We start from the raw sequence: 18,524 nt of genomic DNA, 5'->3' as shown, positions 1-18,524 counted from the left end.
CACAGACCATTCAGAAACTGCCCCTGCAGGCTGTAGCACCTGAAGACCATCCCACAAAAACTCCCTAATTATTTACCTGATGAACTTCATGCAGAATATACTGAAGAACCAAGGCCTTCAACAAATGCTGCCTCCATTAAGCCAAAACATTGCTGAAGCATGCAATGTGGATCAACCAAAACAATTATCCTCTGATTAAATACTATTGAGTAAAACACACACACACACACACACACACACACACACACACACACACACACACATGTTAAATAATTAATGTGCTGTTTTACACATTATAAGAATAAAAATTTATTTGTCTTGTATTGATATCGTTGTCTTGCCCCCTGCTCAAAGTACTCTTATTAGCTTTTATATTTTTAATTAATTGTGATTGTATTTAAATAAAAATTTATAGAACTAAGTAGAGTATAATACAATAAGAGGCTAATTTTTTTAAAAAAAATCTGTCAAATGAATTTGTTAAAAATGTGTACACTCTGACATCGTCACTTGCCCCAGTCTTCCTTGCATATTTATCAAGCACTAATTTTGACTTTTTCCATTCTTTGTACATGGAGAAGAATATCTCCCAGGACATAGATATGATTTTAGAGATGTCACGATTTCTAGCTCTACAAACATGTAAAACTCATTTAAATGCTCTCACTTCATTGTTATATTTTGTAACTGCAAGAGTGTGCATGGCTTCTGTCTGCACTGTAAGGTTGTGAAAGTCTCACAACCCTTAGCTGACTGCTTATGATACTGCATTTCACACTGTTATTGCTAGTTGTAGCTAGGCGTTTTAAGTAATTAACATGGCGTATGTTCGACAATGTTAGATGTTCATGTGTTAAATAGTGTTCATTTTCTCATTGTATCCCCACTGTCTGTTCTCCATTTGTAGATGTGATGATGCGTAAGGCATTCAAATTGGTCATACATTTGTAAAAAAAAAAGTGAGACTGAGTAGGAATTAGATTTTTGTTTTCTTTCCAAGCACTTGCAATGTTTGATTTAACAATTCTTTCTCCATCTGTTTGTTTGGCTCCCCTCATGTTTTTATGTTTTTGGATTTAGCAATCATTACAGTTGTTATGTCACGATGACACCAACTTAACATGAAAGGTGGGAGGAGGATATGACATATGAGGGGGGACCCAAAAGTAACCGGAATCGTAATGCTGCACATCGTGTACTTGTAGTAGAAGTTTGCGCCGCCAGTAGGTTGTAGTAGGAGCTCTGCTGAGTCATTCTACCACACGGAGTCACCCAACAGTGAGAAGTGTGGTTTCTTTGCCAGCTCTTTGAGTGTGCCTACAGTGCAGACGTGACACGAGGAAATGGCTAGTTTTTACAAACAACGTGTGGCAGTGAAGTTTTGTTTCTTGCTCGGCAAGAATGCAGCAGAAACTGTTGCGGAGATTCAGACAGCCTACAAAGACCATGCTCTTAGTAAAACACAAGTGTACGAATAGTTTTCTCAGTTTAAAAAGGGAGAAATGGTGGTTGAAGATCAGCCCCGTTCCGGTCGACCTTCAACTGCTCGAAGCGAAGACAACATCGACAAAATCCGTGATCTCATCAGTGAAGATCGACGCTGGACAATCGACCAATTCGAGAACTTGTCCGGGTTGTCCTGGAGCTCAATTCAGAGCATCTTGACCATCAATTTGGGGATGCGAAGAGTGGCAGCAAAATTCGTGCCGAAGCTTCTTACCAGAGATCAAAGGGATCGTCACGTTCAAGCCTGTCTCGAAATGAAGGATGCGTTCAAAGAAGATCCACATTTTTTCGACAAAATCATTACAGGTGACGAGTCATGGTGCTATGGGTACGATCCAGAAAGTGAACAACAGTCATCACAATGGAAGTCACCTGGCTCACTTTGACAAAAAAAAGCTCGACAAGTGAAATCGAATGTGAAAACGATGTTGATCTGTTTTTTTGACATCAAAGCGACCGTACACTCTGAATTTGTCCCTGAAAACCCGACAGTAAACCAACAATTCTATTTGGAGGTTATGAAACGGCTTCGCAGAAGTTTGTCGCGAAAATGTCTGGCTTTGTGGGATTCTGGCGTGTGGTTCCTGCATCACGACAACGCTCCCGCACACACGACTCTCAGCGTTTGCCAGTTTTTGTCCTCAACGAAGACGACTACCTTGACCCACGCGCCCTATTCGCCGGATTTAGCACCCTCGGACTTCTTCCTATTCCCGAGGATGAAAAGAGGCTTGAGAGGGAAGCGTTTTGCGGATGCGGAAGACGTAAGCCGCAATTTCATGAAAGTGCTAGCAGGTATCAAAGAGGACGAATTTAAAAGATGCCTCGAACACTGGAATGAACGTTTGGACAAGTGTATTAATGCTAATGGAGAGTACTTCGAAGCAGATTAAGGTTGTATTTGAAAACAATAAAGTATATGCTTTCTAGAAAGAAATTCCGGTTATTTTTGCCCCCCCCCCCCCCTCCTATGTCGTGTGTCCAAGTCAGAAGTGTGTACAATGAACAGTAGCAGAGCAGTCTCACATATGTTGGAACACTTGCTAATTTAATTGCTCATCCGGCTTATGATGCACGTCACGGTTTTGGAAGTCAGCACACTATACTTTAGGAGAAGATCCATAAATTATCAAGGGTATGCATAATTTTATACTTGCAGGATTTCTTTTTCTTTTTATCTGATCTATGAAGTATGTTACAGGATGGGAAAAGGTTTCGTTTAGGCCGCAGCTTAAGTAAGAAGGCTGTTGCTTCTACAAACGTAACAAAGTTTATTCTAAAAACATAACAGCAAGCAGGGTACATTAAGGGCGACTAGTGACCGTGGGTGATGACGGGGAAGTCGGCGTACCAGCCGAAGGCGCCGTGGTGGCCAGTGTGCGCGCCGAAGTCGACGTAGTCACCGTGGTGGTGGCCGCCGTCTCCGCCCCCACCTCCGCCGCCTCCCAGGTGGTGGTGCGCACCGCGCTCGACGCGCGCCGCCTCTTCCGGCAGTGCGGGGGCGGCTCGGGGGGCTCTGGCCGCCGCTCCCGCCTCCTCCAGCAGCGCGATGTCGGCCTCTCCGTCCAGGGGGATGGCCAGGAAGCGCGGATACGCGCTCGCCGACGCCAGCGCCGTCAACACCAACACTGCTGCCACCTGTGAGTACGTGCGCACATGAATACTTAGCATCCCCGCAGACATCAAAACTATAACGAACGACAAATTCATTTTGCTTTAAGACCAGTTACGGTGCTTTCAGTCATACTTTCTGAGTGCTTATGTTTCCATTTCGTTATACATTTTGGCTTAAAGGCAGGCCGTACGAACTTCCGCTCGACGATATGATTCGTATTGATAGGTTGTGTAGGGCACGACTAGGACTTCAGTACATGTAAATAAGAAGCAGCAACTGTCAGCCGTTTTCGAGAAAACAGAATGTTAACACTTTACGTGTGCTTAAATACTGTTTTGTTTTTTCCTTTTAATTTATTGCCCTTCGGGACGTGCCCATTCAGCCATCTCAATAGTGGAAAGTCAAGTATGACGTTACGAACGTAAGTATAACACAACATCCAGTCCCCAAGCGGAGAAAATCTCCTACCTGGTCACGAATCGAATCCGGACGCCTTCGGTCAGCAATCAGCCGCGCCAGCTGCGCTACACACGGTACTTCGTTTGGTCGCTAGCAATCAAGCGTTCCGCCGCCGATCTAGTAAGCGCTCGTTAGTTTCACAATCGTGTGGTCTGTGGATCGAATCTCACTCACGGAATATGCGTGGTACACCTCGAAATTGTGCCATGACCGAGTACCCTTTACGAATGTAAACCAAGTCTGTTTAGCAACAGACACATTGAAAAAAAAAAAAAAAAAACATGTACATGCAAAGATTCGGCGTTCATTACAAGTGCTGTATGTCGGAATAGTCACTGTTTTCCACGTTTCTGTGATCAGCTTCATCCTGTTTCGTGCAGTGTTCCATAAGTAACACTTTATTCTTGTCACACATGTAGATGCAATGATGTAAATAAAATTACTGTAATGATTTGACTGAAATTTCTTGTGTATCCTTTTTTAGTTCCAATCTGATCATGAAAATTTTTTCTCCTTATTTCAGGATAGGTATTTGAATATAATAAATGATTCATTCAATAATGACAGTTTGGAAAGTCATAATAATTACGCGGGAATGAAAAAAAGGCGTAAACTATTAATTTGAAAAGCCTATTATTTAGAGTGGAGAAAATATCCCTTTGAAGAAATTGTGCTTTTGTTATCATTTTGCCTTTATTTCCGTGTTTTAAACAAAGAAAACTCATTGATTATATTACTTAAGTTTAGCAACTGAATAACAACAAAAGGCTTAGTACATAAGTAAGATATGCTTCTAGCAGCATTAAATCACCACATGCTTGAGGAATGCAGCGGATGACCAATGGGGGAGTATTAGCTTGTCTGCACACGGTTCGACTTCTATAAACAGAATATACTTGTCTATAGGTACAACACCGAAAAACTCGCGTAAATTTTATTAATAAGTCACAGAAGGCTTATTCTTGAATTCCTTTTTACCTGCACAGCAGATCGCACCAACCGAAATTTGGGATCAGCAGAGGTGCTGGTTGGAAGGCCAAATAACTTATGTACGGTATCCCTTGCGGCCCGGCCCTCCAGGTTTTTTTTTTTTTTTTTTTTTTGCTTCCATCACCGTCACGTCTCATTCCAACCCTCTGTCGAAGGTATCGGCAGCAATCGGAAGCCTCCGGCCAAACAGCACATTTGCTTCAGCACCTGCTTGTCGATCCTTGAGATCGTGTAACACCGTAGCGAAGTACCAGCAAGAACTCCATTGCTGAACGTGTACAGGCGGCAGCTGCGCGAACTGAATACAGCGTTCTCACATAAACTACAGGGTTACTACAAATGATTGAAGCGATTTCACAGCTCTACAATAACTTTATTATTTGAGATATTTTCACAATGCTTTGCACAGACATACAAAAACTCAAAAAGTTTTTTTAGGCATTCACAAATGTTTGATATGTGCCCCTTAAGTGATTCAGCAGACATCAAGCCGATAATCAAGTTCCTCTCACACTCGGCGCAGCATGTCCCCATCAATGAGTTCGAAAGCATCGTTGATGCGAGCTCGCAGTTCTGGCACGTTTCTTGGTAGAGGAGGTTTAAACACTGAATCTTTCACATAACCCCACAGAAAGAAATCGCATGGGGTTAAGTCAGGAGAGTGTGGAGGCCATGACATGAATTGCTGATCATGATCTCCACCACGACCGATCCATCGGTTTTCCAATCTCCTGTTTAAGAAATGCCAAACATCATGATGGAAGTGCGGTGGAGCACCATCCTGTTGAAAGATGAAGTCGGCGCTGTCGGTCTCCAGTTGTGGCATGAGCCAATTTTCCAGCATGTCCAGATACACGTGTCCTGTAACGCTTTTTTCGCAGAAGAAAAAGGGGCCGTAAACTTTAAACCATGAGATTGCACAAAACACGTTAACTTTTGGTGAATTGCGAATTTGCTGCATGAATGCGTGAGGATTCTCTACCGCCCAGATTCGCATATTGTGTCTGTTCACTTCACCATTAAGAAAAGATGTTGCTTCATCACGGAAAACAAGTTTCGCACTGAACACATCCTCTTCCATGAGCTGTTGCAACCGCGCCGAAAATTCAAAGCGTTTGACTTTGTCATTGGGTGTCAGGGCTTGTAGCAATTGTAAACGGTAAGGCTTCTGCTTTAACCTTTTCCGTAAGATTTTCCAAACCGTCGGCTGTGGTACGTTTAGCTCCCTGCTTGCTTTGTTTGTCGACTTCCGCGGGCTACGCGTGAAAGTTCCCCGCACGCGTTCAACCGTTTCTTTGCTCACTGCAGGCCGACCCGTTGATTTCCCCTTACAGAGGCATCCAGAAGCTTTAAACTGCGCATGCCATCGCCGAATGGAGTTAGCAGTTGGTGGATCTTTGTTGAACTTCGTTCTGAGGTGTTGTTGCACTGTTATGACTGACTGATGAGAATGCATTTCAAGCACGACATACGCTTTCTCGGCTCCTGTCGCCATTTTGTCTCACTGCGCTCTCGAGCGCTCTGGTGGCAGAAACCTGAAGTGCGGCTTCAGCCGAACAAAACTTTATGAGTTTTTCTACGTATCTGTAGTGTGTCGTGACCATATGTCAATGAATGGAGCTTCAGTGAATTTATGAAATCGGTTCAGTCATTTGTAATAGCCCTGTATGTTAAGCAAGGTTTCTGTTCAGTAGCAGGCGTTACTTTAAGATGCTACGTGGACGAAATAAAGGTGTTAAGACGCCACCCCCTCGCTACGGCTCCATGAACATTGACGAAATAACAATAATCTTCTACAAAAGTAAGCACAGCGACTTTCAAATGCATTAGTGGCACGGCAACGACGCAAATAAACGAACAGTGAAATTAGTGTAGTTGAGAAAGAGGCCTGACTGAACAGTAGGGTAACACGACTATCAAAGTCAACGTTAAAATGTTCACGCCGCCAATGCTCGATCAGATTAACGTCGCTCTGTACCTTTGAGTGTAAGCACTACTACTTAAATTACAAGGGAGGATATTTACTGTAGTGTCAGCTGACCATGCCACTTTTGTATCGATCATTAATCGGAACTAGATCACAGTCGACTTCTCTTGTTGGTCGAATGGTATTTTTTTCGGAACTAAATATTTCGATCTCGAATTTTTGCCTGGTTATTTTCTACCATCATGGCTAGCCTATGTCTAGCCGCACACATAATGTGAATGGGTTTGATAACTCCTATCGGGGCTAAACTGAAGGCTGCCCTGTCGTCAGATACCAAAAAAATCAACACATTATGTGCCTAGTAATGACTGTCACATTACTGCAAAGGATAAACTTCGCAGTCTTTTGTAAACAGCGCAGACCCCCCCCCCCCCCTCCCCCCGGCTCCGCTATACGTCGTAGAAACATTCATTTTGCCGTCCTGTCGTCAAAACTTGCTGTTTTCGCGCAATTACCCAAGTTCTCGTTAACGGTTTGAAGCAAAGTTTATGGACTGTGCGGCTGGTCCCGGCGGAGGTTCGAGTCCTCCGTCGGGCATGGGTGTGTGTGTTTGTCCTTAGGATAATTTAGGTTAAGTAGTGTGTAAGCTTAGGGACTGATGACCTTAGCAGTTAAGTCCCATAAGATTTAAAAAAAAAAGAAGAAAAAGCGAAGTTTGTGGAGCGTGGTGGTCTAGTGGTAAGCGTGTTCCTGGAAATCGACAGATTGCGGGATCGAATCGCGGACGGACCACGGAAATTTTAAGTCTGCTTTTAATCGTCACGTCTCAACGATGTGGGGCGTCGCCAGGAACGGCATATGGCTCGGATTCCACGTTAAACTGTAGGTCCCCTTTCCTCGGTTTGATAACTGGGGTGGACTAGGGGCACGCAAGTCGCCGAAGCGGCGTGGCGTTGAAAGACTTGCACCTGACCATAAAGCCACAAGAAACTGATCGATGTTTCTATGTTATACCCATTTCTAAGAGAAGAAAGTACAACTACTTTGGTAAATTCACCGAAAGAAGGTGCGTCAACGCAGCAGTCTAGTTACGCAGAAGGCGACGTTCCATAATACCGGAGCACTTGGATTTTCAAAACAGCAGAGTTGCATGTCTTCCAACTTACAAAGATATCAGCACAAATTTCAAAAAAACGGTTCAAATCACTCTGAGCACTATGAGACTTAACTTCTGAGGTCATCAGTCCCCTAGAACTTAGAACTACTTAAACCTAACTAATCTAAGGGCATAACACACATCCATGCCCGAGGCGGATTCGAACCTGCGACCGTAGTGGTCGCGCGGTTCCAGACTGAAGCACCTTGAACCGCTCGGTCACACCGGCCGGCGTCACAAATTTGAATGGGAAAACAAATTCCTTTGGGGTAGAAATCTGATAAATTTTGATACGAAAATTCCATGTACATTATCTGATCAAAAGTATCTGGACATCTTTAGCATTCATTAATACGGGGTGTATCTACCCTTTGGCTTTATGACAGCTTGAACTCTGCTGGAGACACTTTCAGTGACGTGTCTGAATGTGTGTGTGTGTGTGTGTGTGTCTGTGTGTGTGTGTGTAGGAATGGCAGCCCGATCTTCCACAAGAGTCGAAATTAGAGATGTTGGACGCTGGCTTCTGAAGCTCAGTCGACGTTCTGTATCATCCCGAAGGTATTCCATTCAGTTCAGGATGGGACTCTGGGCAGGCCTGTCCATTTCGGGAACGTTACTGTCAACAAATATTGATTCGCAGATGCAGTGTCATGCCCATACAAATAGTCATCGTCTCCAAACTGTTTCTCTACTGTTCGCAGCGCGCAAAGCTGTAAAATGTGTTCAGATCCTTCCGCATCTAATGCTATCTTAAGTGCAAAAAGGGGATCTTATCCTGACTGCGAAAAACACCCTCATACCGTGGCAACACTTCCACCATACCTCAATGTTGGCGCTGCTCTTGACGGCAGATAACGTTCTCCAAGCATTTACCAAATCCAAACCCATCCATCGGGCTGCTGCAGGGTAGAGCGTGATTCATCACTTCGAAACACTCGTTTCCAATCATTCACTCCCCGGTGACATCGGTCTTTACACCACGTCGAGCGTTGTAAAGACAGACGAAACGCGTGGCTTATGAAGAGCTGCTCGATCACTGTGCCCCATTCATTGTTAACTCCCTACGCACAGCTATTGTGCTAACTGGCCTGCTGGTAGCGCTCTGGAACTCCCGAGTGATTAAATGTGTGTGAAATCTTATGGGACTTAACTGCTAAGGTCATCAGTCCCTAAGCTTACACACTACTTAACCTAAATTATCCTAAGGACAAACACACGCACCCATGCCCGAGGGAGGTCCCGAGTGATCCCTTCCACTGATTTCATGCGAGTTCTTACAGTCACTCCCTGAAATGCTCGTCGGCCCCTTTCCGTCAGCACGTGAGCTCTCCCTGGCCTTGGTTTAACTGTGGTTATTCCTTTGCGTTTCTACTTCACAGAGACATCTCTAGCATTTGACTCGGGCAGTTTTACAAGTGTCGAAATGTACGATGGATATGTTTTTGAGGTGACATCCAATGTCTCATCCACGTTCGAAGTCTCCCACCGAACCATTCTGCTGTTACAGCTTCTGTACTTATAACACAATACTCCCACCCCATTTTATACTGGCGCGTCCGTCTGTTGTGGCATCTAGTGGTCAATTCCGTATTACGTAGGGGTGTTCGGATACTACTGATCAGGGGTGGTGACTGGTAGAGCATCCGGCTACCGTCTACTACCAACATTGGCAAATCCCGATTAAAATGTCGACTGCCTGAAGACACGACATAAGGCTAGGAAAAAGGAAGAAGGAGAAGAGAAGGCTCTAGGCAGATGAAATACTAGGATGGTTGATTTCAAATAAACACACTGACAGTTGTACCCCTCATCCTTGAGAGAAGTGAGCAGATGACGTAAGTAAAATCCTGATCAAAAAAGCAAAGTTCATGTGGAAAATTTCAAGAAGCAACTTTTCTCACAATCGATGAGTGAGTGACGAAAATGAGAGAACGCGCTCTAATACTGAACTAGTTCCCCGCAGTGGTCTTAGTGTAGACAGGCAGACTCCAATCGCCATCCGTCTGCTGCTGTAAGGTGCTACCAAAGCTCACCAAAAGCTCTTTAAAGTGGTATTGACAAGGGCTCTGCGCTGAGGACATTGATGGGTGAACGAGACAGTTCAGCGCTGATACGCTACACTTTTCAAATGATCGTTCTTTTATTTCAACATAAAATTACGCATAATGAGATTAATGAGAAATTTTAAAGCAATTTTTTTTACCTTTGCAAGCTCGGGATTTCGGTCAAAGAATACGTAACAATAGACTGGTAACGACGTAATGATGTCTTTCTTCCCATGAGTTTTCTTCTTCACTGACGAGTAATTAAGTTCACAAGCCACCTCTAGGATGAGTGTTGTAACTGTTTTGGAACGTACTGCAGAATCATTTTGGACTATAGTGATTTATGAGGCTATCTTGGCGTTAATGCCTGATGTTACATTTTCATGAATCCAATCAAACTGGCTATGGCAGTTTTATGCACATCATTTCGACGATTGACAGAATCTTCTTCGTCATGTACTACGAGCGGTGATCTTATTGCTTGGTGTGTTCACTCTATGATTCGAGTCCAGGCAGCGATTATATCTAAGACCATCTTCACTGACAGTAGGCCTATGTGACGGGGTAATCTAGCGCAGTGGTAAAGACACAGTATTTGCATTTGGAAGGACAGAGATTCTTCGTTTTGCCATCTAGATTTAAGTTTCTGTTGTTTCCATAATTCCTTAAGGTAAATGCCAGGACGATACTTTTGAAAAGGACACGGCCGCTTTCCCTCCCCATCCTTCTGCAATCCGATCTTAATCTATGTCCCTCAAGACCTTCTCGTCTATGGAGCGTTGATCCTCATTTTGGCAGCAGACAACAAAAATGATTAGTCTCGCCGAGAGGGAGAACATAATGGATAAGGCACTCAACTCGCTTTTAGAAGAAGTTTTCCCAAGGTTTCTGTAAATCGTTTTAGCGCAACGGCAGGATGGCCTCTTTAAAAAAAGTAGACGGCCGACTTCCTATCCCATCTTTGCCCGATGAAAGCTTCTACTCTGTCCCTAATGACATCGTTACCGAAGGGGCGAGAAGCCCTAATCTTCTTCCTTCTTCAGAGTAGTCCAGTGGTCTACATATTGTCTTCAAAAATAGAATCATGGACTCAACTGAACATCTAATAAAGGTTTCTGGTATGTTGCTTACTTTGGACGCCACGCACGAAGTCCGGAGTCCGGAAATGGGCGAGAAATTATCACAGCAACGTACACCTGTCATCGACGAGGAGGATGTTCAGTGGTTTCCGTTATTTAGCCATTCAGGCAGAAATACTTCGAGGAAGCACAACTCAATTCCTCATTGTTTACTTGATGAGTCGATCCAAGTGTAGTTTCCAAAGACAACAATTTTTTTTAGATTCTAAGAAAAGTCAGGGGACGTTATTATGCATGAGACATATGCGAAAAAAATTATTCTGAGCAAGGCAGTGTCTGTGAGTGATGTTCAACCGTATACTTAATAAAAAATAAAGAAAGATTCAATGTGGCGATTAACATTCAGCGTGCTGACATTGCTGTTCTCTATGAAAGAGAGAAAGAGTTACAAGATCTGAAGAATCGAATGACCAATCTACTGAACACAGAATATGGCGTGAGAGTAAACCAAAGAAAGACGAAGGTGTAGAAGAGGAGCATAAATGAGATGAGCGACAACCTTAATATTAAAATTGAGGATTGCATAGTAGGCGAAGCGAAGAAATTCTGCTATCTTGGAAACAAAACAACGCATGATGGAAGAAGAAAGGGCATAGAAACATTGTTGGAAAGTGGAACATGGGTTGTGGTGGAACAGGGAAAGAAGAGAATCTAAGCGTTTGAGTTGGGTGTTACAGAAGAATGCTTAAAATTAAGTGGACTATTAAAGTTGAGGAGGTTCTCGACAGAATCAGAGAGGAAAGGGATATCTGGAGAACACTAACTAGAAGAAGGGAGAGGATGGTAGGGCATATGTTAAGACATCCCATTAGAAAGAAAGCATCAGAAGAGTTGTCGAATGGTATTTTCCAAATGATTATTAAGTGGTTCTCTGAAAATAGGCTCTCCCTAAATTTTGAAACGACGTGCTGCATTCAGTTCTGTAAAAGAAATAGTCTTACCAACAACTGATGCAGCATATGATGAAAACTTGAACTCGAAGAGGCATATTAGGAGCGTCTAAAACAATTAAGTTCAGCTGCTTTTGCTCTCCGTATAACAGCTAATCTTAGAAATAAACACATGAACCTCCTGACAAAATGGTTCAAATGGCTCTGAGCACTATGGGACTTAACTTCTGAGGTCATCAGTCCCCTAGAACTTAGAACTACTTAAACCTAACTAACCTAAGGACATCACACGCATCCATGCCCGAGGCAGGATTCGAACCTACGACCGTAGCGGTCGTGCGGTTCCAGACTGAAGCGCCTAGAACCGCTCGGCCAACTCAGCTGGCGAACCTCCTGACACATTTTGCATATTTCCACTCAGTAATGTCGTACAGAGTAATTTTCTGGGGTAACTCATCACTTAGAAAGAAAGTATTGATTGCAAAAAAAGCGAACATTAATATGTGGCGCATACACACGGACTTTCAAAGAGCTAGGCATTTACCGGCGCCGTCACAATACATATATTCACTAATGAAATTCATCATTAATAATCCATCACAATTTGAGAAGAACAACGATATATATACCTACAACGCTACATGACCTTTATTAAACATTGTTAAAGCTGTCACTGGCTCAGAGAGGAGTGCAATAAGCAGCAACGAAAATTTTTGATCATTCACCCAATAACATAAAATGCCTGACAGGAAGCGAAGCAAATTTCGAATCTAATCTAAAATCATTTCTCCTGGGCAGCAACGCCTTCTATTCCACTGGAATATATCCAACTAACAATTAAGGAAAGGTCACAGTTCGTAATAATAGACGGAAAGTCATCGAGTAAAACAGAAGTAATATCCGGCGTTCCCCAAGGAAGTGTTCTAGGCCGTGTATTTTTCCTTATGTATATTAACGACATAGGAGACAACCTGAGTAGCCGTCTTGGATTGTCTGCAGATGATGCTGTCATTTGCCGTCTTGTAAAGCCATCAGATGATCAAAAGACTTGCAAAATGATCTAGATAAGATATCTGTATGATGCGAAAAGTGACAATTGACCCTGAATAAAGGTAAGTGTGAAGTTATTCACATGAGTACTAAAAGAAGTCACCTAAATTTCGATTACGTGATAAGTCACACAAATCTGAGGGCTGTAAATTCAACTAAATACATAGGGATTACAATTACAAATAACCTAATTTGGAACGATCACACAGGTAATATTGTGGGTAGAGCAAACCAATGACGGCGATTCAATGGCAGAACACTTAGAAGGTGCAACAGGTCTACCAAAGAGACTGCTTACATTACGCTTGTCCGCCCTATTCTGGAGTATTGCTGTGCGGTGTGGGATTCGCATCAGGTGGGACTGACGGATGACATCGAAAAAGCACAAAGAAGGGCAGCTCGTTTTGTATCATCGCGAAATAGGGGAGATAGTGTCAAAGACATGATAGGTGAATTGGAGTGGCAATCATTAAAACAAAGGCGTTTTCCGCTGCGACGGGATCTTCTCATGAAATTTCAATCACCAGTTTGGAGAAATGATCATCACGATAAAATAAGAGAAATCAGGGCTCGCACAGAAAAATTTAAGTTCTCGTTTTTCCGGCGTGCCGTTCGAGAGTGGAACGGTAGAGAGACAGCATGAAGGTGGTTCATTGAACCCTCTGCCAGGCACTTTGTTGTGAATAGGAGAGTAATCACGAAGATGTAAATGTAGAAGGACATTGGGTGCAAGTGCTACTTTGAAATGAAGAAGCCAATACAGGCGAATAAGTAGCCGCATAGAACTGTCAGAAGACTGATGAGAAGAAAAGAAAGTACGCCGATATGTCAACGGAGTCAATGGCTTATAGTGCGTTTCGTATGTATAAAAAGAATTTCACGAATAGCTTGTGGAATTCAAAATATGCTATTTCGCTACACTTCATGGAGAAAAGAATTTCCAGGTACTAGAATGTAAGCATGACTGATGTCTCAGAACGATAACGAATCACTCATTCAAAAAAATGGTTCAAATGGCTCTGAGCACTATGGGACTTAACATCTGTGGTCATCAGTCCCCTAGAACTTAGAACTACTTAAACCTAAGTAACCTAAGGACATCACACACATCCATGCCCGAGGCAGGATTCGAACCTGCGACCGTAGCAGTTGCGCGGTTCCGGACATCACCCATTCCCTTCAACGGAGACTGTAGGGCCCAGTGCTGCATTTGCAGACGCGTATGGCACACCACTGGAGTAACTGTTTCGAGGACGGGCAAAAGCTGAAGTTGGGCACGGGGGAATAAATCGCCGCATAGAACTGTCAGAAGATTGATGAGAAGGAAAGAAAGTATGCCCATATGTCAACGGAGTCAATGGCTTATAGTGCGTTTCGTGTGTATAAAAAGAATTTCACGAATAACTTGTGGAATTCAAAATATGCTATTTCGCTACACTTTACGGAGAAAAGAATTTCCAGGTACTAGAATGTAAGCATGATTGATGCCAGAACGATAATGAATGACTCATTCCCTTCAACCGAGTCTGTAGGGCCCAGTGCTGCATTTGCAGACGCGCATGGCACGCCACTGGAGTAACTGCTTCTAAGACGGGCAAAAGCTGAAGTTGGGCACGGGGGAGAGGTACTCACCGCGACCTTCATGCTGCTGGATGCTCTGTGCTGCTCGGACTGCCGCAGACATCCGCGGATCGCCCCTTTATAGCGCCGCGGCCGTCGGCAAAAACGGGGAGTCGCTGGCGTGGCGCGGCGCGGCGCGGAGACGGCGCGGCCTGCTGAGCTGGGCTTCCGCGGCCAAAAACATCGCCAGCTCGCAGAAGCCTCCCGCGCCTGCCTCTGCTAGCTCTCTCGATTCCTCCGCTGCGCCACAACTCATGCGGCCCAACCAAGCGCACTCCGAAAGTTTCCAGGAAGTCATTGCCCGATTCCCGCGGCCCTTGAAAACAGACTTCACATCTTTTCAATGTACTCGCTGTCAAACAACATGCACCATAGCGTCTTTTCGAATTACTCTCCACGATGTACACTGAAGCGCAAAAGAAACTGGTACAGACAAGCGTGTTCAAATGCAGAGATATGTAAACAGGCAGAATACGGCGCTGCGGTCGGCAACGCCTATATAAGACAACAAGTGTCTCGAGCGGTTGTTAGATCGGTTACTGTTGCTACAATGGCAGATTATCAAGATTTAAGTGAGTTTAAAAGTGTTGCTATAGTCGGTGCACGAGCAATGGACACAGCATCTCCGAGGTAGTGATGAAATGAGGATTTTCGTCGGTCGAGGTGGCCGAGCGGTTCTAGGCGCTTCCGTCTGGAACCGCGCGACCGCTACGGTCGCAGGTTCGAATCCTGCTTCGGGCATGGATGTGTGTGATGTCCTTAGGTTACTTAGATTTAAGTAGTTATACGTTCTAGGGGACTGATGACCTCAGATGTTAAGTCCCATAGTGCTCAGAGCCATTTGAACCATTTTTTGGGGATTTTCCCCTAAGACCATTTCACGAGTGTACCGTGAATATCAGAAATCCCGTAAAACATCAAATCTCCGACATCGCTGAGGCTGGGAAAAGAGCCTGCAAGAACGGGACCGACGACGACTGAAGATAATTAAGCAAATTGCAATGCTGGGCCACCAACAAGTTTCTGCATGTGAACCATTCAACGAAACATCGTCAATATGGGCTTTCAGAGCCGAAGGCCCACTCGTGTACCCTTGATAATTGCACAATAAGAAGTTTTACGCCGCGTCTGGGCCCATCAACACCGACATTGGACTGCTGGTGACTGGAAACATGTTGCCTGGTCAGACGAGTCTCATTTCAAATCGTCTCGAGTAGATGGATGTGTACAGGTACCCTCGGACCCTGCATGTCAACAGGGGCCTGTTCAAGCTGTTGGAGGCTCTGTAATGGTGTGGGGTGTGTGCAGTTGGACTGATACATTTAGATACGACTCTGACAGGTGATACATACATAAGCATCCTGTCTGATCACCTGCATCCATTCATGCCCATTGTGTATTTCAACGCACTTGGACAGTTCCAGCAGGACAATGCGTCAAGCCACCCATCCAGAATTGCTACAGTGTGGCTCCAGGAACACTCTTCTGAGTTTAAACACTTCCGCTGGCCACTAAACTCCCCAGACATGAACATTTTTGAGCATATCTGGGATGCATTGCGACGTGCTGTTCAGAAGAGATCTCCACCCCCTTGTACTCTTACGGATTTATGGTCAGCCCTGCAGGATTCATGATGTCAGTTCCCTCCAGCACTACTTTAGACATTAGTCGAGTCCATGCCACGTCATGTTGCAGCACTTCGACACTACAGTAGGCAGGTGTACCAGTTTCCTTGGCTCTTTATTGCAGCGTTAAGGTACGTAGCCCAGTTCACCCAACCAAAACAGCTTGGATTGTAATTGGAATTGAATGATGGCAGTCGAACTTAGGCTTTTTCTGTGTATCTACGTCACACATTCTCCGACACTCAATGAGCGTCCAGCAATGTTCTGAGCACTCTGCTGTTGATGTCGCAGTCAGTGTGAATATTATTAAATGTGACTGCAGGGAGTTATTTAATAAATTTTTATTCCATTTGTTGCGAGTTGTCATGACTGGTGATGGTGGTAAGCGACAAATTCTACATAAGCAATCTAGAGACATACTTTGCAGGATAAATACTTTCTTAAAGCGCTAAGCACATGTATACCCTTACTGGCACAACTGTCGGCTGGAACTGGTAATGAACCAATTCCCATCCGTGGGTCGATCTAAGCGGACAATTATCGTTCGTGTTTTGCACTATTACTCCTGATCAAAAACTAACTTGGAACCCCCACCTACCAACCATCCAAAACAAAACCCAATTTAAATCACTAATCGTCCCTATCATCGTCTGTCCTGTATACTAGAAATGAAGCTCTGCCAAACATTGCCAAAGAACGTGCCGTAGGTGCAGGTCTAACAGAAGACCTGTTAAACACGAATTTTGACGAGTCTTAGGTACTTCATCGAGGGACATGTCCTGAGTACCTGGCTTGCGGCTTTTCCTGCGACGACCCCTAATTCCCGAGAAAATCGAAGTTGAAGTTTTATGCATACCTGCTAAACCTGTAAAGTTAATTATATTTTTACTAGGCGAACATAGCGCAGTGGCTAAGGTTCACAGCTATTACACTGAGAGTATCGGTTCAAATCCTGCCCATGTAGTATACTCTAATGCAAAATTTGCAACACTAAAAAAAATTAATAAATGAAAAGCGCTATTTTGCGTTTGTTCTACAGCACAATACTGTAAAAAAAAGCGAACTAGCGCTCTTCATTTATTATAATGTCGTTCTACCTAGAACGACGGAAGATTCAGTTAACATAAAAAATAATTAATACAGAGTGATGAAATTACGGAAATACATTTGTCCATGAAACATATTTTAGTGATTGACACTGCAAGGTCGCAGATTAATGTACGCGCGAGATAAGCCACTGCAAATGTGAAACGCTGGTACATTAATAATAGGTGTAACCGCCAGAATGGTGAATCCAAGCATAAAAGCGTGCATGCAATGTATTGTAATTACAGGTGCCTGATGTCAGTTTGTGGGTTAATATGGGGACAGTTAGTGCTGTTTGTAGGTAACGCTGGAACTGTTGTCCAGTGATGTCCCATATGTGCTCGGTTGGAGAAAGATCTGGTGATCGAAGAGGCCAAGGTAACATGTCGACACTCTATAGAGCATGTTGGGTTACAACAGCAGTATGTGGGCGAGCGTTATCATGTTGCCAATTACCCTTGGAATACTGTTCATGAATGGCAGCAGAACAGGTCCAATCACCAGACTGATGTACAAATTTGCAGTCAGGCTGAGTGGGATAACCACGAGAGTGCTCCTGCTGTCATACGAAATAGCACCCCAGATCATAGCTCCAGGCGTAGATCCAGTGCGTCTAGCACGCAGACAGGTTGGGTGCACGTCCTCGACTGACTCCTTCCTAACCAGCGCACGACCGTCATTGGCGCCGAGGCACAACCAGCGCTCGTCGGAAAACACAGCAGACCTGCACCCTGCCCTCCAGTGAGTTCTCTCTTGGTCTACCACTGAAGTCGCAAATGGCGGTGGTTGGGAGTCAGTGGAATGCACGCTACAGAGCATCTGGCCCGCAGCTGTCCTTCAAGTAACCAATTTGTAGCAGTTCGTTGTGTCACTGTGTCGCTAACTGCTGCTCAAATTCCTGCTGCAGATGCAGCTCAAAGAGCCAGAGCATGATGGTCTTGCTTCTACAGCGTGCCATGTGGCTATCTGAAGCTCAGTCTTCTTGTGACTCTGGACCTTCCTATGACCACCGCTGCCAGCAATTGAGTATAATGGCTACATCCCTTTCAGGTCTTTCTGCAGTATAGCAGAAGGAACATCCAGAATCTTGTAGCCCTATTACACGGCCTCATTCAAACTCAGTGAGCTGTTGATTAAGCCGCGTTTGTCGCCTTGAAGGCATTCTTGACTATCATCAACTTACCAAGCTCAATCTCAAAGGTAATTAACGCCCACGTCCGTTGCAGCATGTACAGGGTGGCGCATGGAATGTGTTATCATTTTGTTTTTGAATATAAACTTTATTGTCAATACAATCTGAAAGGAATATATACTACAATGAAGAGCCGTCCATGGAGATTTGTTCTAACTCAGCACATGCTCAATGTGTCCATTTCGTTTCCTAACTTATTTCAAACGAACACTGAAGTTAGTGAT

At 44.2% G+C, this 18,524-nt stretch overlaps 1 protein-coding gene across 1 annotated transcript; it reads right to left on the bottom strand.

Annotated features, from left to right (window-relative positions):
- Nucleotides 1-2,757: 2,757 nt before the first annotated feature.
- Nucleotides 2,758-14,438, bottom strand: LOC124777855. The gene is made up of 2 exons (XM_047253391.1): nt 14,410-14,438; nt 2,758-3,144 (listed from the first exon to the last, which is right to left on the bottom strand). Exons 1-2 carry the CDS (start codon nt 14,419-14,421, stop codon nt 2,821-2,823), a joined length of 336 nt encoding a protein of 111 aa, XP_047109347.1. The 5' UTR covers nt 14,422-14,438; the 3' UTR covers nt 2,758-2,820.
- Between the last annotated feature and the right edge of the window lie 4,086 nt (nt 14,439-18,524).

The sequence above is a fragment of the Schistocerca piceifrons genome, chromosome 2, assembly GCF_021461385.2.
Source record: "Schistocerca piceifrons isolate TAMUIC-IGC-003096 chromosome 2, iqSchPice1.1, whole genome shotgun sequence".
NCBI classification, from domain to species: Eukaryota; Metazoa; Arthropoda; class Insecta; order Orthoptera; family Acrididae; genus Schistocerca; species Schistocerca piceifrons.
Note: the sequence above shows the minus strand (reverse complement) of the source record. Positions and strands in the feature narration are given on the sequence as shown.